Here is a 26,852-nt window from a genome sequence, read left to right on the forward strand (position 1 = left end):
TTAACGCTAGCCTTATCTTGAAATGATTGCATAATAATATTCGCATCGGACCCGCCCACTTAACTTTTGTATTCGAGAAATAGACTAGTTTACTATCATATTCAAGTTCTATGCATACAAAGGGTTTTCCTGACAACTTGGAAACTTGCCCGAGCTTTGCCAGACATAGCAACAACTAATGTATTCAAATTTGAATGTGTTAGTAAACATGTCTATAAGTATTACAGGGGGTGGAGAGACATGGACATGTTTAGTTCAGGAGGGAAATTCTGCCCATGCAAGTGGAAAAAACTAAAATTTAGGACTCAAGATCTTAACAAGCTTCTTCTTTAAAATACCAGATGGGTGTTGATCTATTCTACAAAGAAACTGCAAATAGAAGATGTTGGGGTATTCTTTTATTTGAAACTTAATATTAACATTTTATCAATTTCAATTACTTTTATCTTCTAATGAATTCTGAAGTTCTCTCTTTCTTGCTCTCTCTCTCAGCCTTTCAAAAGAAAAGTTATATTCTGTTAGACATAAACTGCATACTCGGTCACATAATTGAGACAAGGCATCTAGAAGTAGCTAAAATGCCCCTCTAAACTGGATGCTCCAATATATTACATTGATCTAAAAGCTAATTTGTGAAGGCAGTGGCGTACAAAGGATTTTTTCAAGGGGGGGGGGGGGAGAGGGGTTTTAACATTTTGAAATCGACTCAGCCAGCCGCTGAATAAGCAGGGGGGGGGGGGGGGGGGGTAAGAGGACATTTTTTATTTTTTTTGTCCTGAAATTTGATCGATCGACATACCGTTTCGTTGGGCCGGGGGGGGGGGGGGGGGGGGTGAGGTCATCTTTTTTAGGAGGAAAAAAAAAATCACAATTACAAGGGGGGGGGGGGGTCTTCTAAAAAAAACATACGCATAAAAAAAACTGAAGGGGGGCGTTTTACCCCAAACTCCCCCCTTGCGTACTCGACTGTGTGAAGGCATTGTTGGGTAGCGGTAGAGCAGTGGACATACAGGATTGTTAAAAAAGAGCTAGTGTTTTCCTCTATTTGAAGATTAAAATTAAATTTCAAAAATATGTCATAACTTTTTTTTCCCATCCCGATTCTGATCCACAGCCCCCCTTCTCTCTCTCTCTCTCTCTCTCTCTCTCTCTCTCTCTCTCTCTCTCTCTCTCTCCATCTCTCCCTCCCTCCCTCCCCCTCTCTCTTTCCGCATCTTCATTTCAAGTCTATGGTAGACATATGGAATATCTTTTATTTAAAATCTACCAGCAGATACATTTTCTTAGTAATTAGGTAAACGATCAAGTACTAAGAAACCGATAAGTAGTATGAAGAAGAAAAAAAGAAGTTCAAAGTGGATTAAATAATAGAATAACAAAATGAATAAAAGGACAGAGTCAAATAACAAGAGATTTTGCCATACCAAGGCATAAACTCCCTCCATTAATATCACTCAGCATGGTTTATTCATTAATCACACACAACAGCATCATTGAACACAACACAAAGACCAGTCACTGCATCATAAAGAACAACAAAATCCAAAGTGAGATGGAATCTGTGAATAAATAACATTTAATCACTTCCAACTCCAAATAGATCATCAACAAGGTGTACTAAAAATTGGTTCATAAAAACTAATTCTGCCAACATTCCTTATTTAATTGCATTGTCCCGCATCTGTTTTTTGTGCTGTTAACAGAATTGCAAACGTACTTATCAACACCAAGGTAATATGCTACAATCAAGCAATACCAATAACAGGTAGAAATTGGAGCATATCAGGAAAAAAATTAAACTTCTTAGTCCACACACATTGTTCCACTATACACCGTTTCATAAAACCACTAACAAAAGATATGAATAAAGTTACTAAGAACCCAAAACGAGAAAATACAAAATCAACAAGTGAAATAGATTAACATTGAAGTGTACAGGCATAAATAAATTTATATCCCCATCTTTTTTTAAAGAAATAAATTAAATATAATACATGTACCGATAGGTGTAATTATAACAGAAAGAGAGAAAGAGGGAGGGGAAGAGGGAGAGGAAGAGGGTAGGAGGGAGAAAGCGAGAGAGAGAGAGGGGAGAGAAAGAGGGGGGGGGGGGGGGAATAAACATTAATCTACATTTGACAACCTAGTTGAGCATAATATTATAGATTGGGATCTACACTATTCATAAAACACTAACAATTATTCATAAGGACCATTCACAAGGAGAGAAACAAATCATGATAAAGATTCTTGTAAAAGCATTGTCTAAATGATAGAATATATATGCCTTTTCATTTCTTCTAAGTTTTTAAGTTTTTACATAATAAAGTGATCTTGTATTTTGCAACCCGCTATTTCTTAAATTAATGAATGCACACATTTTAAATCTATCACACATCCCTAGTTGGCTCTTCAAAGACAACCCTACCCTACTACAAACACTTTCCTTACTTAAAGTGATTCATAGAATATGAATACAAATAGGCTTGAATCTCTACAGTACCAAAAGATACACAAAAGAGTATATGTTTTCATATCACAAAACTGACACACACATTTCAAACAGTGAGTTTGATGAAGTATACCTTCACCTTCTTATGGGCTGGCTTTTCAGGGTTTATAATTTATCTTAACCTATAAATAGTAAGTCCAAAAATTGAAGACAGGAATTATTACTTGAACCATAAACCTCATCTTACAAGAAGGCACTGGTTATCGTTCAGTCTCTTTCTAAAGATATGCTTGATTGAAGAAAGAAGTAAAGTGTCACAAACCAGAAAATCAGAGAGTCTTGAGGTGAGACCATGGTAATGTTATCGTCTCAACCGGGTAAATGCTAGAAGAGGGTGGGGTCTACTAAACCACCCTCAGTAGTACTGTTAACATCATCATTGCACAAGTGAAGACATGAGAAACATCACAGTTGATATGACCAAAAGCTCACATTCTGAAGGTCCTTGAGAGCAAAGGTTTCTCTCGTATGGGCCTTCTAAAGAGTTGAGACTATAGTTAATAAGACTGAACGTTCACAGGAGACGAAACTTCTTGGTCTAGAGGACTTTAGGTCTCCTAGACTTTCATCTTGTATAGACATATAATCTACTGGGCTGTAGCCACATACATCACACACATAAGTAAGGGTGCACTTGGTTGAACATTCAAAATATGTTTACAAAACATCGGGTTTTACTCATTTATACTTGCAGTTACCTACATAGTACTGTCTGCACTTAAGTACAATCACACTATATACCTGATATATACTGCAGCTATAAATATACTCAGAACTCAATAGCATTTACTGGATATAATACACTTTTAGAAGCAACATATTGGAGCCTTCTCATTTATATAAGTCATTAACAGCTTGTTAAACTTTTGAGGGTACATGGTTTTCAATTGAAATACTTTAGCATTGTAGGTATGGAAATAAGTGACAAAAAGGGTATATTTCTCATTCAAAACACCATTTGCACCAAGCTGAGTTTGGTTTTGGCTAGAAAATGATTCTTGTCAACATTAAACTGAATTTACCAGCATCTGTAAGATTTATAAGTTTTTTTTACCAATAGAGAATATTTTGCATTGAAAGCAGTGCTTGCCCAAAAAAATTGACAAAATGACGAATTGAGGTTGAAAGCTTCACCTTTATGGCATCAGCAAATATGTATCACAAATATAATGATGTTAATCAAGTACCGTAACGCCTTTTGAATGATTATCCTGATGCGATCATTATTAAATGATTGCAAAAATTCACAATTCATGAGACCATATTCCAACTTCCAAGAAAAATGACAATCTATCAGTATTTGTCAAGAAATATTGGAAACAACCTAATGATTTTGGCAGTTTACGGACTATCAGAAGGTAAAGTGTATTGGTAATCATTCATACCGACAAAACTTCTGTGAAATAATACTTCATGGTGACTTGCATCATGTAGACAACTAACCCCAAAATGAACTACTTCTAGCACAATAATACCTGGTAGCCACATAGAGAAATAATGTACATATACAAAGAATCTAAAGTCAATAAGAATCAAATCACTAATAGGAGTGAAAAAGAAATGGATTGTTTGTAGTCAAAATAGTAAATGACAATAGTTTTATCAGAACATTAAAGTCCATTGAAACATTCATAACATGGATGTGGGACTTGAAACTTTCTGAACTCACATGGCATACACTTTATATCTATTTTACAAAACCAGGACATGTTACAAAGAAGTATATATTTATATGTGAAGATTTGCACAAGTGAAAAGGTGACTACAAAATCAATTCAACAGTTCAAATAGTTTCATAACATGACAGTAATTATCTGCATGACAATTAGTTACAAAATAGCATCATGAATGTGAAAGAAGAAACCATTTCACTAGCATAATATCTAACACTGAAAAATGAAATGCATCAAAACCAATCAGATGTGTAAAACTAACAACAACTAAAAAACAAAAATGAAAAATATTTCTTTCAAAACAAAAGTTTATACCATTTTCTCTGTTCACAAAACAGTTGGATTGACATGATATAACAGAAGATAGGAATGAAATTCTCTGAAAATAATGAATTGCCTGAATCTTCCCAGTTTTGCTGTCAACGCTTTGAATAAAATTAAAGAATATTGTTACCTTATGAAACATTGCATGAACAAATTCCAATAATAACTTTAAAAATTCTGTGAATTTGAACACCTTAACATTATCACTAAATTATATAATAACCAATTCACTGTAATTAATAGAACTATGCAACTTTGTTAATGAATAACAATGTAAAGATATGTTAAAGTTTAATTTGTAGGCACATGATTTGTCAATTCAAAACAGATGAAAATTGAGCTTTAAAATGTATGTTGATTCCTTGGCAATAGGCTATTGATATATTTCATCTCCGTCCACAATCTCACAAATCATACCACCCCCCCCCCCCCTTTTATTTTTATTTTATTTAATTGTAGAGGTCCACTTTACATTACTTGACATAACAGGATCTAACAAAATGACCTATTGGGATATGAACATCTTTCCTATTCATCATATCGCATGAAATCAAAGCAGAAATCTGCACGATACTACATTTGGGGAATGCATAAGGTGGCGGACTTGGTAATGTTGAGGTCTTAAAGCAATTCAACACAAGACAATCAAGTATACAAATTGGTTACCTTCACTGAAGATAAGGTGTACTAATATAAATCATAGATCTTACTTTCCCCAATCATTCATTACACAGGGAGATTTTCATTGATAAAATTTCTTATTATCAAATTACAGAATAATTAAAATGAGAACTTCCTCTCATCTTGGCCACTTGCAATGGTGATACATGTATTCACAGTCACCATTATATATTTATCACATTTAAGATTACTTGGGGAAAGTCCTTTCTTCAAACTTTGGATAGAGTGGCTACACCTCCCCTATTATCTGTTCAATATATAAAGACGTTACATCTGGACCTTTGTAAAGTCTCATTCCAGTAGCCTTCTGCTACCGACCAAACCAGGTATGGTGTAGTCTTTAGAACCTCACTGACTTTACTTTGCAATATAACTATGAAGTTTCTGCATAGACCACATTTAAACCTGAGAACCGTGTATGCTTTGAAACTTGTACATTTTATTATGAGGGATTTAAAGCTCTAGGGCCTAGAGGTATCCAGTATCACAAAATTGAGGAATTATATTTTGACACTGACCAACAGTTGCATATTTTGCTAGATGTGATACACTTCATTTTCTCAGAGGTACTCTTCTGACTGAAGACCAAAATTAAGTGAGAGAGGAATGTTCATTATATTGAAAGCACAGTACATTATGTTTTTCTATCTTTGACACATACATATTCAAATCATGTTGATGCATATACAATGGGTCTGTAAACAGGAATAGTTGCACCTTACAATAAGCATGCATAGATTTATTGTACAAAATGTAGGGGTTGCATCAAAATGTAAGGAACCATGCCAAACATGGGTCCATTTTCTCAACTTCTTTTCATGACTTTATGCAGCTAGAGAACACACACACATGGAATCCATGAATATAACATGTTTGAACTGGAATGTCTATCATGAAGAATATATATGTAAAAACAAATACTTAACAAAGAACTATCATTTGAGCTCGGGGAACAATCTAAAATCAGAACCTAAAAGATGAATGGAGCATTTCTAACATCAAGATAAGGACTAACATTTGAGGGCAACAGGAATATTTTACTGTTAATGATACTGTAAATATCTATAAAAATAATGATTTTCAATGGACAACATGAATACACAAGGGCACTTATTCTATGACACAAAAATAATTTAATATTCCTCTTTTGATTAAAAATACCATTTATCAGGCTATATTAGATCTCTGTATAAAATACTATAAAATCTGTTGCACGATTGTCCCATCATATCCTCCACACTTCAACTTTCTCTGCAACCACACACCAATTAGCATGGTCATAGTAGCTTTTAACTATGTGAAGATTCTCAATGTTTCTTTCAATCAAGTCTGTTAGTTCACCCTCCTTGAATACATGGTAGTAGCGTAGATAAAGGGAAGCATCTGTGGGGTTCTTGGGATTGGTCTTGTCTTCTTCCTTCTGGACCTGACCTTCTGGAGTTTTGCTTCTCTCATCTTGATGGTTGCACCTCAGGTTGGGGTTACTGGCTGGCCGCCTCTTACCAAACTCACTCCTGGAGTTGACAACATTCTTTGAATGCCGTCCAGGGTCATGGGGCTCTAATGGGTCGTCCTGGTTGAGGGAAAGACTTTCAGAGGACGGTTTCCTTGATAAAGCCAGCGGGCTCTCAGGGAATTTGAAATCTTTGGGCATGAGCTTCTCAAGCATAGTGAGGGAGATGGAGCGAGTTCGCAAGTCAGATGCGGGAGTCTGCTCTTTGTTCAGTTGGGATTGTTTGGTTGGATTGATAGGGTACGCTGTCAAACTTTCATCTGAGGAGGACACAGAATCAAAAGAGGACTCAAGGTCCTTTTCTGATCCTGACTGGGACAAACGATTCCTTCTTTTCAAGGGCTTGAAGATCTCTCCCCTTGCAGATGTAAAGTTCAACCCAACTACTGGCTTCTTGCCTGTCTTTCCTTCAGATTTATACAAGAGTTCTAAGGACTTGGTGATAACCCCATTCCATGGACTGGAGCCCTTTTCTTTGGTCTCATCAGACCGAAGATTAAGTTTGAGTTGTAGCTTTCGCCAATTCAGCAACTTCTTAGTGGCCTCTGAGCATTCTCCATTGACGCTACCATTACTAACAAACCCTGATGTGTCGCTACTCCATGTTGATGCCTTCAAGTCACTTCCCTTATTAAGGTTCTTGACATCTATTGCACCTTCGGAGTTATGTGAGAAAGAAGACAGATTTCTCCTATTAGCACCAAATTTTTCTAAGGAAGTTCGGGGTGAGCTGGTTCTTTCAAAATCTCTTTCATCCAGTGACTGAGAGCTTAACAGAGGTGAAGTTCGCTTTTTTATATTTCTGAGAGGTTTTGAATGCTTTGGTAGAATACTGTCACAACTGCCTGAGCCATTTAGCAGAAGGTGGGAACGGGGGTGCCTGTTCTTAAGGGACTGACCACTCTTGTGTCCATTTTCATAGAAGCCCATAGAACCGTCTTTATTTATGATACACCACTGGTTCTTGGTGTTCTCATCAATGTCATCATCATCGTCATCCCCAAAGACACTATTGACATCACCTTGGGTCATGTCATCCTCACTTCTGAATGGGGACGTAGGTGAGTAGGATGCAGGAAATACCTGGAGGAAACCATCCCACATAGTCCCTCCCCTCTCTCCTTCTTCTACACTACTACTCCTGCTCATCATTCGTCTACTCATCCCGCTGTCTGACTGGCACCTGGTCTTGGCGACTCTTGGTTTAGCACTCAGAACGACGCTCTCCTCACAGCTATAGCACTTCCTCAATACCCTGGCTTCCTCTGATCTTGGCTGGTCCCTACGGTTAGGAAACTTCTCCCGGAGCCAGTCCCTCTCTGTTGTATGCCTCTGGAGTGTCTTGGTCTTCCTGGATCGCATACCTCCATTCTGGGCTGACACAATGGCTGGATGGACTTTCATTTTTGATAGCTTGCCGTCTGTCTTCCCGTTGAGCGCCTTGTCTGGTTTTTTGTTTGTCTTCACGTCGTCATCATCACTGGCTGAACTGCTGCTGTTGTGATTCTGGTTCTTGCTGTTCGGTTTTCCTGTGGCAAATGAAGTAAGAAAAAACAAAATATACTTTAATGTCTTTTTCCTAAAATAATGAGTAAACAAACAGATTCAAAATCATTTTGGTATAATGATTCTCAATATAGAGCTATGATGAATTAATGTATTCTTGTCCCAAGGTTGTCAGGCATTATACTTGAATAATGCTATATGTTAATGTTATAGTAGAATGATAGAAATGATGCGCTACAGGTCATTTAAGAGACAACCTCATGTGCTGATTTCCAACTCCTGGCCAATAATCTCATCAGTCTGATCAACGTCAAATTGTTAAACAAGCTACATGTTATGTACATAAATGTTAAAAGAAAACAACCAGATTCATTTTTTAATCTTTTAATCTCCAAATTCACTATGGAAATCTGCTGACACAAATTTTGTTACTCGATTTGTTGGGGGTATTTATAAATATTCTAATTGGTGGTACAATACAATCAACAAAAACCCACAGCAGGAATCATCAAATTAACCATTGCCTAACAGTACAAATCACTTTTTTCTATAATACTTGGCATTAGTGAAATAATGTACCCTTTTTTTTTTGGCGAAGGCTGCTTGACACTTCTTCATTTAGAAAATTCTATACAATATCAACTATTCTCACTGTGAACAAAAATCACTTCCTCCCAAGGGTCTGAATGGCATCCAATGCCTTAAGCACTACACGAGTCTAGCGGAACTGTCCGAGAATAATTACCTCTAGAGTGATTTGATCGTTTCTAATATTTGCTCCATCTGAAGCGAAGTTTGTCTCCAACTGTGATTAAATGTCCTCGAGCAATCTCTTAGTTAAATCTCATGCCCAGACAGCCAGACAATTAGCCATGCCTGTAGTCTTCTCTCAAACCTGATCACAAATCTTGATCTAGTTTTATCTAGATCAGTGGATTGATATGGAACATATCAGAACTCCCCCAGACACATTACAGTCATGCACAGGAGTGCATCTCCTACTTTAGGACAATATGCATGCACCAACCCCTCCCCTCCCCCCCCCCCTCACACCCCAATCCACAGATTTCTACATCACATTTGCAATTCCATCAAGTTTCAAACAAGATAATTTTAATCATCAATTCAATAGAGTTTGCAAAATTATGATGTCTGGCAAGCTTAACTTAAAGTTCATGAACTCAGCACCTTTTTTTTCTGTCTTCAGAGCAATTTCTGTTGTTTTAATGTTGTTGTTATTGTTAAATTATTCTACGACAATGATCCCAAATATTGTTACAATTTTTCTGTGAGTCAGTGATGCCCTTACTGCAAACAGGGAGGTGAAAGAAAGGAGAGGAATTCAATCGCATTTGTGAGTTCTAAATGGTAACAATGGGATGTAATATTCCACTTGGCTTTGAAGTTCCATGCTCTGAGCCACGCTTCCACTGCAGGGAATTTCAAAGACCAGGCACCAGTTTTATATTTATTACAAAATCTTAAATTACCGACAAAATTTCAGTGTAAATTATAAACTTTATATGGGATTGTATTGGGAATAGTGCATCAAACAATTTTTCAAATTTGGTACTCTGCCCTTCCTATAATTTATGTGCCAGAGTTGGTAAAAGAAGAAGTAGATCCTGACAAAAACTCAATATTTTAGGATAATGCGCTAATTTTTGCATGTTTTAATGTCCCATTATTTAATCCATGATTTACAATCTTTGATAACTTTAAGTTTGCTAATGCGTGTTTTTGCGAGTTTTTCAAATTTTTGCAGTTGGAAAAAAGGATGACATTACTCAAGTTAGTTTTCGCTTGTTCTACTTATTACACATTCAACAATTGATGAGAAATCATTGAAAGGGACAGCGAACAGTTGCTGGAATACCATTTTCTCATGTAGGAATTCTAAATCCTGAAATTTCATGCGCTGTTTTATCTCACCACCTGGTGAACATTTGCAGATTAGCGCATAACTTTTCGGCGGCTTGGAGCATGGGGTCAAAGGAAAGCAGCTTGATTCCACTCCTTCCTTTCACCTCCCTGCTTCAAACAACAAACTACACCATCACATTTTCTTTGAGTACATCTATTATTGCTACAGTGAACATGGAAATTCATGCACTGATAATTTTACTACCATAAGTACTTATATCAACACAACCCACATCTATTTACAGTTGACTGAGCACTTAATAATGAATTTTTGTAATGTAAATACACAAATGTAGTTACTAATGTACAATACAAGCAAAGCAATGTGTGCATTTTTATGCCATTATATTATCTCAAATCAAATATCAAAGAAAAATTGAGAAATATTTGAAAAAAAACAGAACAGATGAATGTGAGAACACAGAATGATTCAAATACGTCATAAAATAGTTTAAGGCTGTTCACCAAAGGAATTTTTAAAAGTATTTTTGTTTTTTTACATCTAGCACACACACCCCATTCTTTATCAATGCCACACATCAGTTGATATTCAATGTGATGGAGTGTGATTGTAGGTTGTTAAGTAATATCCTTAACCCTTGCTCTTCCACCAAGTTCACAAACATGAAATATAACATTCAATCAAATCTAACTTCTTAAATACATGAATCAATTTTGAATTTCAAGAAGAGAGATTATCATTACTTAGCTAAAGAAATATGACACATTATCACAATTTGGTGGTGTAAAACCTGTAAACTACTTACAGCACTAAAAGAAAAATTTACCAAGATCAAGGGTGGTTAATTCTCTTTTGACTCTCGCCGGGTGGAAAATCATAATTGCTATGCACTTGAATGTTAAAACTTGAATTTGACATGTGAGATCTGTTTCCTGTTTATCAAATATTTGGAAGAAAGAATAAAGAAATATTGTACTTAGAAGCTCATTCATTTCATGGTTAATTAATTTCAATTAGATTCCACATGAGGAAACATCCATTAATCTTTGCAAAGATAATAATCCTGCATTCCTACATGAACATTATTTGTTGTGCAACAGACTTTTTCAACACAAAGAGCAGAAAATTTTCTTTCAACAATTTCAATGTCTGAAAATGTTAAAACTTTCACATGCAATTTGTTTAGTTGTAGGTTAAAATACAGGGTATGTCAAATTCTCTTGAGTAATTGTGTAAACAAATAAAAACAATACTTATGATGTATGAGTCTTCTGTATGTATAGAATTTAATTGTTTATGTATCCCTAAAATTGTATTTTCTATCACTTGGAATATAAGACAAGTCCATACTCTGCAAAAGTGTACCAAGAATAGATTTGTAATTTCATTACCAAGAACATAGCTCTGGGAAAGCCTTTACACATAAATCCTTTTATCTTTAAAGCATACCAACCACCTGCAAAACCACCAGAATGTAATGTTTATAATCAACTTTAAACTAATTACATTTTTTTTCCTCCATATTTTTCCCTCCACAGGGATTTTATTGATTTTCATTTGAAACAAATTAACAAATATATATTCAAGGTAATTTACTTTATAACATAAATAAAATTGGCTTTTCAAGATAAAAGTATTGTTGAACTGTTGAGTTAACAGAAAACTAACAAGTCAATAATTCATTTCTGACACTCATGGAAAGAAAAACAAATACAGAAAAAATATCATTTTAAGTAAACAAATTCCTGAATTGAAACCATTTTCTTATGAATTTATTATTTCTACAATTCGAATTTGCAATATATTTTTCGTTTTTGAAGTAATTTATAATCGAAAATCTAATATTATCAAAGTCAGGCAATTGTTTCTTTATTTTGCAAGTATTCACCATCTGTATGAATTACATTTATAGGGCGCTCTATATTCAAGTACTTTACCTGCCATTCTATAGGTAAACAGTTAAAGGGTATGAATAATTTAAAGGATTACATAAAACCTGCTACATAGAGGGCTTGGGCGGAACTTTATCCTTCTAGTGTGTACATTTTTAGGAACTAGTACTGAGAATGTATATAAATCTTTGTAGAACTAATATTGGAAACTCATATTCAAGATACAGTATAGCCACATGAAAACTCTTACATCAAGAGCAAAACAAGTTTTGGTGATCAGTATACTTTAACTCAAAAGCCTTCTTCATCCTTCTATTATGAATGCAATGAGTTTGGTTGTCAATATTTGGCTCCGCAGAGCAACCAATTTCCCTAATTCAGAGAGCAAAATGATTGGACTGAGTGAGATGATCTATGGATTTAAATCTGGAAGAAAGTGTCAGATTGGAAATGGAGAGAAAGATTTTGTCAAAAGTGATTAAAAGATAAATGCAGGAAACATGGTGACTACAAGGAATGGAATGTATGTTTCACAACACTTGTTATCAATAACAAGTTGCAATAACTCATATAAGCTACAGAAATCATGGCATTGGATTGGGTGAGAGCAAATTTGTTACAGAGTATTTTTTAAGCATTTCTTGTTGATAAGCAGTTTTATGAAAAAGGACCCTAGTCTGTACTCTGTAGACTAACTTCTCAGAGTCAAATGGCATTTAAAATCCACTGAGCATGTTCCTTGTTTTGATTGGATAAGAAATATGCAGCTTTGGGCGCGTTCATGCTTGATTTTGAAGGCAGAATGAGCGATTTGTAACGCTCATCGTAAACGCTCATCGTAATCGCAGTTCCACGGTGCACTGTTCATGCTCACTTCTCCAGGCAATTCTCCTTGGGTGGCCTTCAGCTGGATTCGCAAACCTGTGTGCGCATGCTACGTAGACCCACTAGAGGTCAGTGCGTTGACCCCATTTAAACGCGTTTACAAATTGTAAACGCATCTTTTTGTGAGTTTACGATCGGCGATCGTGATCGCCGTTTTTCGGTGATTCTACAAAAGTGAGCATGAACGCAATCGTGTTTTAAACTAAACGCGTAACAGATGCCTGATTCTGGCCGTCAAAATCAAGCATGAACGCGCCCTATGTCACAAAGCCCTCACCATTGAATATATAATAGTGACTGCCTACAGAGGTCATCTAATCATTTTTTTTCCCCTTTCTTTCGTTAATTAATATGACGGGTATGTTGATTATTGTGAACACATTTAAAATAAGCTACTGCAAAGAATTACGAGTGAACACAACTTATATATCACCTTGCTTCTGATAATCAACCAGACCACATCGTGATCCTCTAAGAAAGTGAAACACGCATTAATTGCAAAAGCTTGAGCAACACTTACTTTTGTCAGTTGTATATGACAACTTTTTTTTCAGTGGCTGTTTAGTAATGAAAATGCAATACTTCCTATGATCATATTTTGATTCAAGAGTGGGTGGAAAACCATCAAGAGAAGCAATTCACATCAAGGCCGGATGCGACAAAACAGGAATCTCTTGTCACCGACCTCTTTTCACAATCGGAAATCAGAAAGCATAATGTAAAAAAAAACATCACTGAAAAAAACAACTTCTCTTCTTATCCTCGATGAGGAAACTATTTCACCTCAGACTGAGATAGGCTTTATACAATTTCCGTAGATTTCAAAAATGAGAAACAACTCAACCACAAAAGCCTCATTTCCCTCGACTCCAGTAAGGGTCGTGGAGTGACGGAGATGATTTATATGCTATTTTGAGATCAATCTTCCAATGTGCAAATGTATTGATTGGTTTAGAGACTTGCATCCAGACAAACATATCATGTTCACAAATAACAAATAAGATAATATTAAATTTAATTAAAACTGATTTTAAGAATAAATCATGAGCAGCTGATTATATGACAACAAGAGGTTGATATGCATGTACACTAAAGTTAAAAATACTTAAGAGTTATACACTGCAGCACAAGATTGACTTGACCAAATTCTGTGAAAAAATAGTATGGAATAGCAGAGGGCATTGCTGTATTAAACATGTATACTTAATTACTGGTAGTGCAAATCTGAAAATAAAACTACATCAAGAAACTGCATTGATCAACTGCATTGATCTATATTTGCCACACTCAACCCAGGTGATGTAAATGGGTACCTGGCAGGAATTAATTATTTGAAATGCTAGAGCGCCGTAATGGCAGCACAGCTAAAGCCGAGGTATTAATCTCCAAGTTTGGAAGCGCTAAGTGATTGTAATAAGTGCTATATAAAAACTGAGTTATATTATTAATTTTAAAAAGCTAAAACTTGGCAATTTCCATCAACATTTTTTTCCAATTAATATCAAATAAAAGGATGTTTATAATTCTCTGTCCAAAACAGCACATTTTATTCTCGCAAAGGTAAAAAAAAAATTCTCATTAATTTTTGCCTCTTCAATCTCAGATGAACATCAATCTAGCATACATCTCTGAGGCATTGGACAAATATCAATCAAACACAATCTTAGAGTCGTGATCTATTTTTTTAAAAACTTGATTAATGTCACGTTTTCTACCAGCCGTATGCAACATGAGTGATGAAGCTTCTCTCTCAAAAACAGTCCTTCAAGAGCCCATGAGAGGCTTTTTTTTAATGTTACTTCACTCTAAAAAATTTGAACATTAATAGAATGTTTTGCAGCTTCAATCAAGGTATCTCGCCCACATAACTTCATTTTCTTCTCTCCATTACATTACTTGTGCTATAGTGGAGCTCCTGTTTTTTAAAAGCCACATCAAGGCAAAGAGCACAATAAATTCATTTTCTACGACAATATCCTTGGCTGACAGCAAGAAGGGCATCCACTTATATTAATTCTACAAAGAACTAGTGCCCTTCTGCAGATGATGTGTGCTCTGAATGTCCACCAGCAATCAATATTTCATTTCTACATTTTTCTCTCTCTACCTCTTGTTTTCATTTTTTTTTGAAAAGCACATACTTCATCACCCGTACCACTCTGTGCTATATCCATTTTAGATTGAATAGTCATTCAGAGAGCATTGGATGATCGTTGGAGACCTATTTCAACTCGCTCAAAATAGTAATTCCTATCAACGATTCTACTAGACAAGAAAGAAATAGAGCCTTTATCCCACTCCAATGTGAATTTAGTCAATCTCCTGATATTGCATTGCTGCTATCCTCTTATAGATTCAAGAAAGATTTTTTTTGTTTTGCTTTTAGTATTTCATATTAGAGAGAAAATATCACAGACTTCTAAACTCTCTGGAAGAAAAGGAAAAAGTATCATTTTCAATATGAGTACCGGTAAGCTTGATTGCAATATGAGAATTATTTTGATGAAGAGCCAAGAACATACAGGGTGTTTTTTAAATCACTAAAATAAAAAGTTACTGTGAGCTTAACTCTCAAGTTTTGCCCTGGACCATGTTTTCAAGTCCCATTTCCAAACAAAACGGCTCAACATGACAAATTTAGAGACATGTCAATCAATGTATCGATTCAAAGCAGTTACATTCTACTTTAATTCTACTTGGAAAACAAAGATACAGCTAAATATAGAACATAGCTTTTAACCAATTAATGATAATCAGAAAGATGTATTTTCTGGGATACAATGTATTTGAAATCCCATACAATACATGATCTACAAAAATTATGTAGTAATCATCTTGTTGATGAGGTGTTCTGACATTTGCTACAGCAACAATTGCTCTGGGTTTTATATCACTATAAGTACAGGGTTAGGTACAGTATTTGGTCCAGAGTTAAGTTAGGAACATGGTTAGTGTAGGAACTTAACTATGGAGCAATTGTTGAAGGAGCAAGTGTCGTAAAACCGTTGATAATGATCTCACCTTAAGCCTAAACAACATGTATCATAGGTACTATTTTTTGTGCATTTGAGATGATCAGATGTAAGCTACATTTTTGCCAAAATGAATTACCTTTGCTTCTCCTGGTTCGCATGTTCTTGGGCTGGAGATGCCACGGCACCAACACATCTTGAGCATCAAACTGAAATAATGATGGAAAGAAAAATTGAAATTTTTACAAGAATATTAAAAAATAATTCATTTAAAAAGGTTTGCCCTGGATTGTTGCACAATTTTCAACATAGATGTATATGACTACCACAGCAATAACATAAACATATCGTATACATCCTGACTTATGGCAGAGAGTTTTGGGGGGAGGTGGGGGGCCTTTTTTTATTAATCATTCACCACCAAAATATATGCTGGAAAGTTATATTGTATAATATAAACTCTCCACAGTAAATCAGATTGAGACAAGTAAAAATTTCTTCAAATTAAATCTCATTTCAGGTAGTTTAAGTACATCATTTGATAGCTCCAAGTTGCAACTTAAAAGGGGGCAGTGTATTTAATAAATATTAGGCGACTGGCGACAAAGTAAAGTACCTCGAGATGTAGCTGTCCTTTCAAATAGCTCCATCCATTCCTTCAGTTAAGCTTGTAATGGAGCATGCGTAACATGATACTAGCAAGGCGGCACACTTCTGCCAATTTGCAGACATAAAAACTGCCTTTCTCAAAGCTGTGACCACTAGGAGAATCATGCAGTCTCCTCTGATTTAATCTCTCTACTCAATCTGGAGTGCGCCCCCGATCACTTCTGCCACAGATCGAATAAAATCTTCAAGAATTTCAATTCATTCAATAAAGGAATGTTAACCCATCGATGGTGTCATTTCAACCGAACCGTCTAATCCATCCGGTTTTAACCATGACTGCACTTACGCTCTAATGCAATGACAATTTGTATCACCAACGGTTTAAGATTTAAACTACGGTTGCAGAAAAACTCCTCTTTCCTTGCAATAAAATAAGCTCACCACTTGGGCTTTGAACTAGAGGGAACTCAAGCCGTAATGGACTGAACATTTTGTTTCATCAAACATACAAGATTTAAACTAGTGGTACAAAAAAACCTGTCTCTTAAAGTTTCGTGATAAAAGAAAGATGGATAGAGAAGTCTGCATGACACTACAGTAATGACAATATGATAATGAATATGCATGCAGTCGTCACACTTTTAAACTCAATTATGAATTGAAGTTAGTAAATATCAATTCTATTATGGTGTTGTGTAGAGGTGTCATGGTCTAGTGGATATGACACCGGACTATGGATCACATCTTTTGGGTTCAAGTCCCCCCGCTGCCCATAAAGTCCTTTGACAAGACATCAGTCTACATTTGCCACTCTCCATCTAGGTGTTAAATGGGTACCCAGTGGATGGTTTGGCAGGTGTGTGCTTGTAAAATGGTGCCTAGGTGGAATAATTCCCAAGGAACGGAGCATGTACACTTATCATTTGCAGATCAGCAATTGAATCCAATGATAATGATTACAATGTAAAGCACTTAAAAACGTAGTATTAAGCACTCTACAAATGTGATTACTGTAATTATTGAATCTTTTCTTGCAGTGTCTCTTTAACAAAAAGCTTGCTCAGTACTTCTCGGCCTGAAAAACACGAGGTTATAATCTTCTCCATACCACATACATATATTGATTCCTGTATGCCTAGATTCACTGAAAGTGTATTGATTGATTGTGTGCCTTTACTTGAGCACGTACCCTGAATCTTCGACTTTACTTCAAAAGCTAAACATGCATGCATCAAGTTAGTGTATGTGCTGATCTGAACTCTTGAATGTAAATGCCACATTCCTCCGCAGCACATACAATTATTGATCGTTTGCAGTCTGTCTCCTCTCCCTGTTGGCTTATCGTATCTATCCGTTTCGCAAATTAAAAGATAGAAAAGCTTAAAGGCATTGTTTAACAATGTTTCCAGTTTTACAAATATGAGATGCATGGCTCTCCGTCTTATCAGTGTCTGTGATTTGGTGTAATATTGAAGCCCTACAAAAATTGCGCTTCAAAATGAGCATAAAATGCTTAAAAAATGTAAAAATCTTTGAGTGACCGGTTTTACCATATCTCATTTTCCCCACTAGACTGTAGTGTAATAAAAAACAGTTTTTGAAATTTCTAATTCCAATCTTAAATATCTTGATAATCAGACAGGCCATCAGCTTGTAATAGTCATGGGATTCCTGAATGACTTAAAGGTTTATAATTATCATTGCAGCATGAGCTAAATCCAGGATTTTGTTTAGAATCTGAGGCAAAGATACCAAATCCTTTAAACACAGAGAGGATACAGCAACATTTGTTTTGAACAAGATCAATAAGATCTACCAAACACCTGGGGGGTGTTTCACAAAGATCTTAAGTTGAACTTATCTCTAAGTTGGACTTAACAATTATGGAAAGCCGTTAGCATCATTGAAAATATTTTGTAAAAATTATTTTAACAGGCATAACATGTTGATTCAAATTATTCATATTTTCTTTTATCTTGGGAGATTTCATGTTCTTGATGTGGAATTTAAGAAAAGTCTAAAATACTTGAATTTTGCTTTTGAATGTATTTCATTTTAATGCTACAAATGGCTCTCCATAATATCTACCGGTAAGTTCGACTTTGAATCTTTGTGAAACACCCCCCAAGATGTGTTCTAATGTGCTGAGGTATGATCAAACCAGTTGAGAAAGTGCATATTTTCAATGATTTTGGTTTTGTATAATTGGTTGTACTTTATGTATTAAACAGGCATCTTGGCCGGGCTCCAAAGTTGCTTTTAATGCATGCTCATGCTTTAGGCACCCTCCCCGACCCCACTTTTGCTTTTTGAAATATAATAAAATGATCAAGTCAAAGAAATAGTGAGAATTGTCAGGGTAATACCCTGATAATATTTCCATAAATGCTGGAAGCATCAGGGCTTTCTAGACTCTGGTATAAATCTAACATGTATCATAAAGTTCTGATAGGAAAAATAAATCAGAAGGAAACCTGTTGCATTTGGTCTCCTCTTGGTTCCGTGTGTAATCACAAGATACAAGTGTCAAATATCTTAACATTCAGTCAGTCACTTTCAATGTAAGATCAGTTAAATATCGAAAGAAAACTAAAATCCAGGTCACCGCTCAATAACACCAGGCAATCTTGGCTAGAGTAGAGTTCATAAGCTTGCCTGCTCTACGTGTGTTGGATCTACAAACATGACACACATTCTGAACCTACATGTACATGAAGCCTAAGGAGGACAAGTTAGAAAGGTTAATGAGTTCTTACTGAAAGTAAATCAGACCCTCACTCATGGAGACGTGGGGATCATGGAATAAAAGCCAGCAGGATTTCCACAGATAAACAGAGAGGAGTAGAGTTACATGGAGATGGTAAAGTGGAGAAAATACTGAGAAACGTGTCAGTAGGATGAACTCAAAAGAAGGAGAGTGAGCGACAGGGAGAGTGAGAGAGAGGAATAGAGAGAGAGAGAGGAAGATAGAGAGAGAGAGAGGGAGGGAGAGGGGACATGCTACATAGTTATTCAATCCAGTGGATCATAAAAACATAGCACTTACATTTCATGAATCGAGAGTTGCTAATTATTTCATAGGTGAGAATTCTGCACATCTTGCATGTTTAAAAGGGTATATATCTTGATGTCCAAGAAACTTGGGACTGGTTTGTGTAACGCTATCTTAAATGTCAATAGTACTTTTCTATGCTAGGATAGAAAGAGTCGTGGAGAAACCTATTTTACATGATTTAGTGACACTACCTGTCTTTGTTTTTGCTCCAGAGCCCAAACGTATATCATGACCAGTCCTCCAGGTCGGCATATCCTCGCCAGCTCCTGAATGGCCTGGACGCGCCGCTCAACCGTGGCAAAGTGGTGGACAACCGCGATGGAGATGACGGCATCGAAGCAGTTGCTACGATACGGGAGGCGCAGATTATCGCACACCATGGCCTCGTGGCCCCTCTTGGCGGATATGTCCACAAGATTTACGCAGCAATCAGAGCCAATCTTGAAGGTCTGGTCGTTGATTCCAAGGTATTTGCCATTCCCGCATCCTAAGGGAAGGTGACAAAAAACGAGAGAAAAAGGAACGGGAGATAAACTTTGATTAATGACAGCCACAGGTTGATTACCCTGCGGGGAGTTTCTTTCTCCTTGGATGGAAATCTAGATGACACAAAGAAAGACAAACCTGTCACTCGAAGGTCTTTTCGCAATCAACATTAGAAGCTGAAATCGACATGGAAGGCTTTAAAGCCACAACTCCACTCTTATTAAAATTACTGTGGAATCAAAAACTCATAAGTATGATATTTTAAGCCCACACTCACATTAACAGATTACATCGTAAGATGTCTTGAGTTTGGCATCCATAAAATCTTGTGCTAGTGAGTAGTGATGCTCCGATATTGTAACAATTTGTAATCCACATAACAGATCCCACAATATCTTTATTTTGGGAGGTCGAGTGAACTGATTGATAATGTTTATATTTTGATTTGGTGGAGAAATATCATAATTTTATTCAAAATACATGGGTATGATGGTTGATACCTAGAAAATGAGAGGTAGAAATAAAATAAATTTTGAAGAAAGGTAAGAAGAAAGAGAGAGGAGGAAATGGAAGATAAACTGTGATCAATGATCAGCACAGGTCGATTATCCTACTAGGATTTTCTGTCTTTGAGGTAAATACGTTAGATGAGAGAAAGAAATTCATGACTTATCGCCTGGTGGTGTATTTAGAATTATTCTCAATACAAATAGAGATAATTGTTTAGTTTTATCAATTAACAGACATTTTCTTGCTCATATAGCTGTGAAATTGTGATAAAATATGTAAGTAATATGAGATTTAGTTGAGAAACAGAGATTTCAACCCTTTTATCCATTTAAATGTAATTTGAAAAGTGAAATCTTATAATTCTTTTGAAGATTGACTTGTAAAGTATGCTGCAGAATTAAGAAAATGGGGACCAGAACAACAACAACAAAAAACATTGTGAGATTTGTTAGAAACACAAAGAGGATACAGGGTTAGTGAGACAAAAATGAAATTCTGTAAAATATGATGAGGGAAAATTTACAAAAGACAGCAAGAGAGAGGGAGGGAGAGGGAGAGAGAGGAGAGAGAGAGAGAGAGGGGGGAGAGAGAGAGAGGGGGAGAGAGAGAGAGAGAGGGGGAGGGGGTGAGTGAGGTGATGAAGAGAAACATAGAAAGCTTGCATACCTGTTTCAACTACTAGTATACTTTACATAATTACAAATCTAGCTCGGGGAAATTACTAGAAAGCTTGATGGCTTTGTGGATGACACAGGATTCCACAGGGTAAGGTGAGTAAAACAGAAACAACACAGGACAAAAGACACATGACATCTTGGAAAATAGGAATGAAAATGTGCCATGGGGGATATGGAAGGAAAGAGTTGAATGCTCTAGCTATGTTCACAGGGGACCGCCGTAGATTTTAACTTAAAGTTTGCGAAACCTTGAAGTGATTATCAATGATCCATTGATAATGACAAGGGCTCACAAGGGACCTAAACAATGAGTATTCAAAGTTAACAAGCCGGAAAAGGCATTCTTTTAAAATTCATTGAAACTACAAGCTAGCGTAACCTTCACGCTGATTGCGTCCACATGGCACATAACTGATCGCTGTGTGAACCTGGCTCCTAATAGACATGCAGCCTTTTCACACACAGCTAAAATTCATCGTATCTAGAGATGATTAGAATCACTCAACAGTTTTAAACATGTTTATAGACAAAATTTCCCAGTGTGAACATCGTTTATACGATGTTGGGATGGATACGAAGTCGCGATCCATACGCCCCTAAAAGCAGGCTGCAGATACGAAGTTCGTATCTAGAGAGCTTGACATTTTGTGTGTGAAAGGAAATTCGTGTTTAAACGTGTTTAAACTGGATGGAGCGTGCGCTTTGATTGATATGACATGACCTTCAATGTGCAATGGCACTACTGCGCATTTTACGAGCAGTAGTTAATCACGAAACTATTAATGATCGCAACGAAATTTCTGTGTGTGAAAGGCTCGTGATTAGTTTAAACACGTTCGAAACACGTTTATACTAATCATGTTTATAGAATTTTAGCTGTGTGTGAAAAGGCTGATGGAAAATGAGAAGCCCATAAGGTATGCATACATACACCATGTAGAGGTCCAATTACCTGCGATGTGGCTATCTTTAATAATACACACTAATGTGAAACTAATATGAATCAAATGGATCAAATGGAGGTATTCTAGCTATATGCCTATTTCTCTATCACCTTTTCTGTTGCACTTAAATTTACCTCTGACAATTTTTTCATGCATCAAGTAAAATATTGCAATATTTCCATGCACATGGCAATTAAAACATTTGCACTCCCCCCCCCCCCCCTAATCACTGGTGCAATGATATCAATATGTGACACAAACCTATTCACTGCCATTTTGGATAGCAGTTCATCTGCCAAACCAGGGTATTTCCTTAAAATTTGGGCAGCACTATACTGCTGATGAAGAAAATATTGTCACAGGTAGCCCACAGCATATGTATTATGAAGATCGTCTAGAATCCCAATACTACAAAACAATATTTGAAATCAGACAAATTTGGATATCATATTGCTGTCTGATGCCGTGAAATTAAAGATAAACTCCAGTACTGGTAAAAAAAAAAAATTAATTCTCACAGAATCAAACGAAACTTACACTGAATGTTCAAGATTACAAATAAATGACATGTGCCAAACAATTTTGGAAGAAAATGTATACTGGCTGAGTAATGAGCATAGAAAGACAAGGAAATCAAGGTAGTACTAGCCCCGACACCATGTGTGTTGTCCCATATATAGCTTTCTATGTGAGTGCTTGTTACTTTACCAAGACTCGGTCAAATTTATTATGATTTTGATGACTCCAGAACCTTGCAGTGCACACCAATACTTACATGCTACATGATCAACTGTTTCTGATCCTTTCCACACCTTTTCTTTCACAACGCAATCGCATTACCAGTACTAAAGTTTATCTTTAACTTCCATAGATCAGGAATTCTTGGAATAAACAGTTGTTATAGTTTCTGCTCATTCCTTAATGTCTTGTAAGGTATGAATATAAAATCTAATTTCCTGATATGATTTTTCTCCTTCCTTTTCTCTCTCTCTCTCTCTCTCTCTCTCTCTCTCTCTCTCTCTCTCTCTCGTCCTAGCTTCTTTAACCTCCCCTCTCTATCTCTCTCTCTCTCTCTCTCTCTTTTTGTTCATCTAAAATCTCAATATCTTGCCTTTCCCTGTTCCTATTACCTGCCATCTCAGTCAAGAAATACATGAACTCAACAATTCTAAAGATCAAGTCTGCATCCCCCCTGCCTATATCTCAGTCTTTATCTCTCTCTATTTCCTAACATACATGCACACATCTTGTGCAAATCTCATATTGATATTAAATTACTACCAATTTAAAAAAATTAAACTGAACGAAAGTAAGAACACCAGCAAATCAGGGAAATATTAATGAAACATTTACTTTGTTAAAAAATGATGAAATCAAAATCCAAAGTACAGTTTCTACCCTCTTACTTTAAATACTAGATAAAAATCCTTGTTTGGTTCCTAACGAGACGATGAGGAGTATTCTAAAGAAAAAGAAGATAATTTGCTTCCCTGTGATTAATGACTCTCCCTGAATACATGTATTCTCATCACACATTACATGGTCATGCAGTGCATCGGGTCAAATCGCTTCATTTCGTCAGGGAGATCCCTCCCATCTCCCTTATTTCATCTAGCCAATTCTACCTCTCAAGTCTTATCTATCATTATAGTCTCTCAACAAAGACTCTTCTCATGCTTTAGCACGCTACATATTAATGGAGACTACACAGAAGGGTGCATTTATTTCTTCATTTACATACACATTAAAAATCAATCTGGGATACAACAAATGCTACAATATGCTTCTCCGCTTGCCCCCCCCCCACCCTCTCTCTTTCTCTCTCTCTCTCTCTGCTTAAAGAATAAATATATCACTCTAAAGGTCTGTTTTCATCAGCTTGTGATTGCCAAATAACCCGCTTATTTCAACTATACCGATCGCATATTATCCAGCTAATTTGTTTCTTATAATTGGATATTTGTTCAAGACAATCATCACAAGATATCCTGTGCCAGTTTGCAAAATATCCTGCTATTTGTCCGGTGCGTCTTCACCAGCCCGAAGACTCGCACTATGAGCGAACCCTGAGCAAAATAAGCCAGGACATTATGATAATTTGTATACCAGTATTATCTTTATTCTCTTTATAGAATTTTTTTTTTTTTAATCAATGTTTATATCGAAGTGCAGGGGCAGACTGGTTTATCTAGATGTATTCATACTTCCATATATCAACAATTTTTTTTTCTTTCTTGGTCTTATATCAGACAAACTTATTTAGTACATTTTATTTTCTTGTGATTCCTTCCCTTTTACAATTATGTATTCCGCACATTATATGCTAAATATAAATCAGTTTTATAATGGACAAACACCTGCATTTTTCATAATCAATAGCGATCAACAGCAGCTATTAAATGAATTAATAGCAGTCTGCACCAAATAGGCGATCTAAATGTAAGATTTATTGACTGCAAGTATTAAATGTTGTGGTGTGTGGTGAGAGCATGAATCCCTTGGAAGAGGATTATAGATGGGTGCAATGTCCTATGATAAAAATAGATCCAACTGCTCTCATCAGAAAACCAGTCTACATCCATTTCTGCACCATTCTAAATAGCCAGAAGGAATCTTGATCTTGTTTCAAGTCTGTCAGTATTGACTTACAAGATATTGCATCTATCCTAAACATTAGCATCCTTATCCTCGTGTTAAAGAAGATGGATTTCCCCCTTGGAGGCTCACATACAATTGATAGGAAATTATCGCGAAACCCATTTCTAAGGCTATCTCATCTTGTAAGAGATTAAACAAACCAATTATACTTGATAAATCAAGTAATAGAAACTGCAGTTTGAAATTGCAATGAATTTTTGCCAAAATATATGCTACACAAATCGTCCTTGTTTTCACGAAGTGACGGTAGTGAGGAAAATCGTCACGCAAAGTGAATGCAATTTTTTTCACTACCGTCACTTTGTGAAAACAGGGACGAAATAATCTCCTTGTGCTACTTTTGTTTATCATTGTATAGCTATACCAAAGGCTTCAAGATTATTTAACTGTATCCGGTGCAATCTATTCTGGTGTTAAAAGGGTCGCCAAGGAACTAATCATGACTGAAAATGAGTGATTTGCAAAGCCATTCTGTTTCACAAAGCAATCCTTCTGTTAGTTGGCATATTATGCAACAAGCAACCGCGCAGAGAGGCAAAGAAAGCATCTAAAGTGTTAAAATATGCTTTTGCATTAAAAAAATCAATCTATAGATGATATTTTGCAGTAAATTGTATAAGAATATTGTTTGTTTTTCCTCCCTCCCTCTCCCATCCCTCTGTCTCTGTCTCTCCCTCTCCCCCTCTCTATCTATCTATCTCTCTCCCCCTCTCAAGCTCCCCCTCCCCCCATCTCCCTTTGTCTCTGTCTCTCTCTGTCTGTATGTCTGTCTGTCTCTCTTTCTTAATTCTTATATAAATATCCTTGCAAACAGTCTTCAGGCAAACTGGTCTGCTGGGAGCCACAAGGGCGATCCCTTTTATATCCCTTTATACAGAGTTGATGCTCCATGTAAGATAATATGAAGCCCTTTCGGCTCTCGGCAGCCGATATCATACAAACCTTTACCAAGAAGGTTAACCTTCTGTACTACCTGCGATGATGCTCTAGAGCAACATGTGTGACATGAAGGCTAATACGGATGGCCTCAGGTCAATGTATCACTTTATCAAGACGAGTTAGACCGTAACGAATATAACTGTGCTATAGGTGGATTGGTCTTCACATAATTACAGAGGGAGCAGCAGACTAAGAAAAAAACTGTTATACTATGAATAGGATGCTGTTGTAAAAAGGGTTTTTGTTAAATTCATGCTTAAAACATAAACTGTTTGTGAAGTTTTCAGGGTTAATTCATGTCTTTCTATCAAAGTTGAAACCCTGTAAACTATACCTACCTATCATTAAGTTACTCCAGCATGAAAAGTATCGCTGATACTCAATAACAAAACAAAACAACAAATCAAAAATGATTTTGTGACACTTCCTAGGGGTAATCACATTTGATGAATTAGCCAAGAATATGTAATACTCTCTCACTCAAAAAAAAAACTATGCTCAACGTGAACATTTTCCAAAAACAACAGTTGCATTATCACATGAATTCAATGACCTATTACACAAAAACCTACACTGTGAGGCAAACCAAACACACATCTTAAAATAGGAAATTTCTTCTAATAAGCATACTTGTAAAATTGAAAAGAACGATAAGGATTATATTCTACCTTTTACCAGAACTCCACATTCTCATTAGGAGAGTACTTTATCATCCGCTCTCTAACTATGTATGGCATTGTATGCAAATTGTTGTTCTATACACCTAATAAACTAATGCATTTTCTTTCTTTAGTTCATCAACACCATGAATCAAACCAGGACAATGGCTTCCCGTCTCTGTACGCATTAAACCATCATGTTTATTCAGAGTAGGCTTCCTTCCCTACAGCATCCACTATAGCCTGCAGGCATATAGTCTGCACACAAAGACTAATCAATTTCCTTGCCTTGCATCCCCTTGTGATTCAGGCCATTCCCTCCATCTACCAGTGAGTAATCAATCGCACTACTTGTTGCATCCAGCCCAGCCGCTTCGTGGAAAACATCACCCCAGCATGATCATCATCATTAACTCACCGGAAATGACTCTGCATCCAGCACAACAAACGCGACTGGAAATAGCAATCCCAT

The 26,852-nt window shown here is 36.3% G+C and overlaps 1 protein-coding gene across 1 annotated transcript; it reads right to left on the minus strand.

Moving 5' to 3' along the window:
* Nucleotides 1–3,611: 3,611 nt before the first annotated feature.
* On the minus strand, nt 3,612–26,852 carry LOC115918508. Its single transcript, XM_030981236.1, has 4 exons — nt 26,799–26,852; nt 19,699–20,106; nt 15,983–16,052; nt 3,612–8,232 (listed from the first exon to the last, which is right to left on the minus strand). Exons 1-4 carry the CDS (start codon nt 26,850–26,852, stop codon nt 6,416–6,418), a joined length of 2,349 nt encoding a protein of 782 aa, XP_030837096.1. The 3' UTR covers nt 3,612–6,415.

This window comes from Strongylocentrotus purpuratus, unplaced genomic scaffold, assembly GCF_000002235.5.
Source record: "Strongylocentrotus purpuratus isolate Spur 01 unplaced genomic scaffold, Spur_5.0 spur5_scaffold_11, whole genome shotgun sequence".
In the NCBI taxonomy this organism is placed as follows: domain Eukaryota; kingdom Metazoa; phylum Echinodermata; class Echinoidea; order Camarodonta; family Strongylocentrotidae; genus Strongylocentrotus; species Strongylocentrotus purpuratus.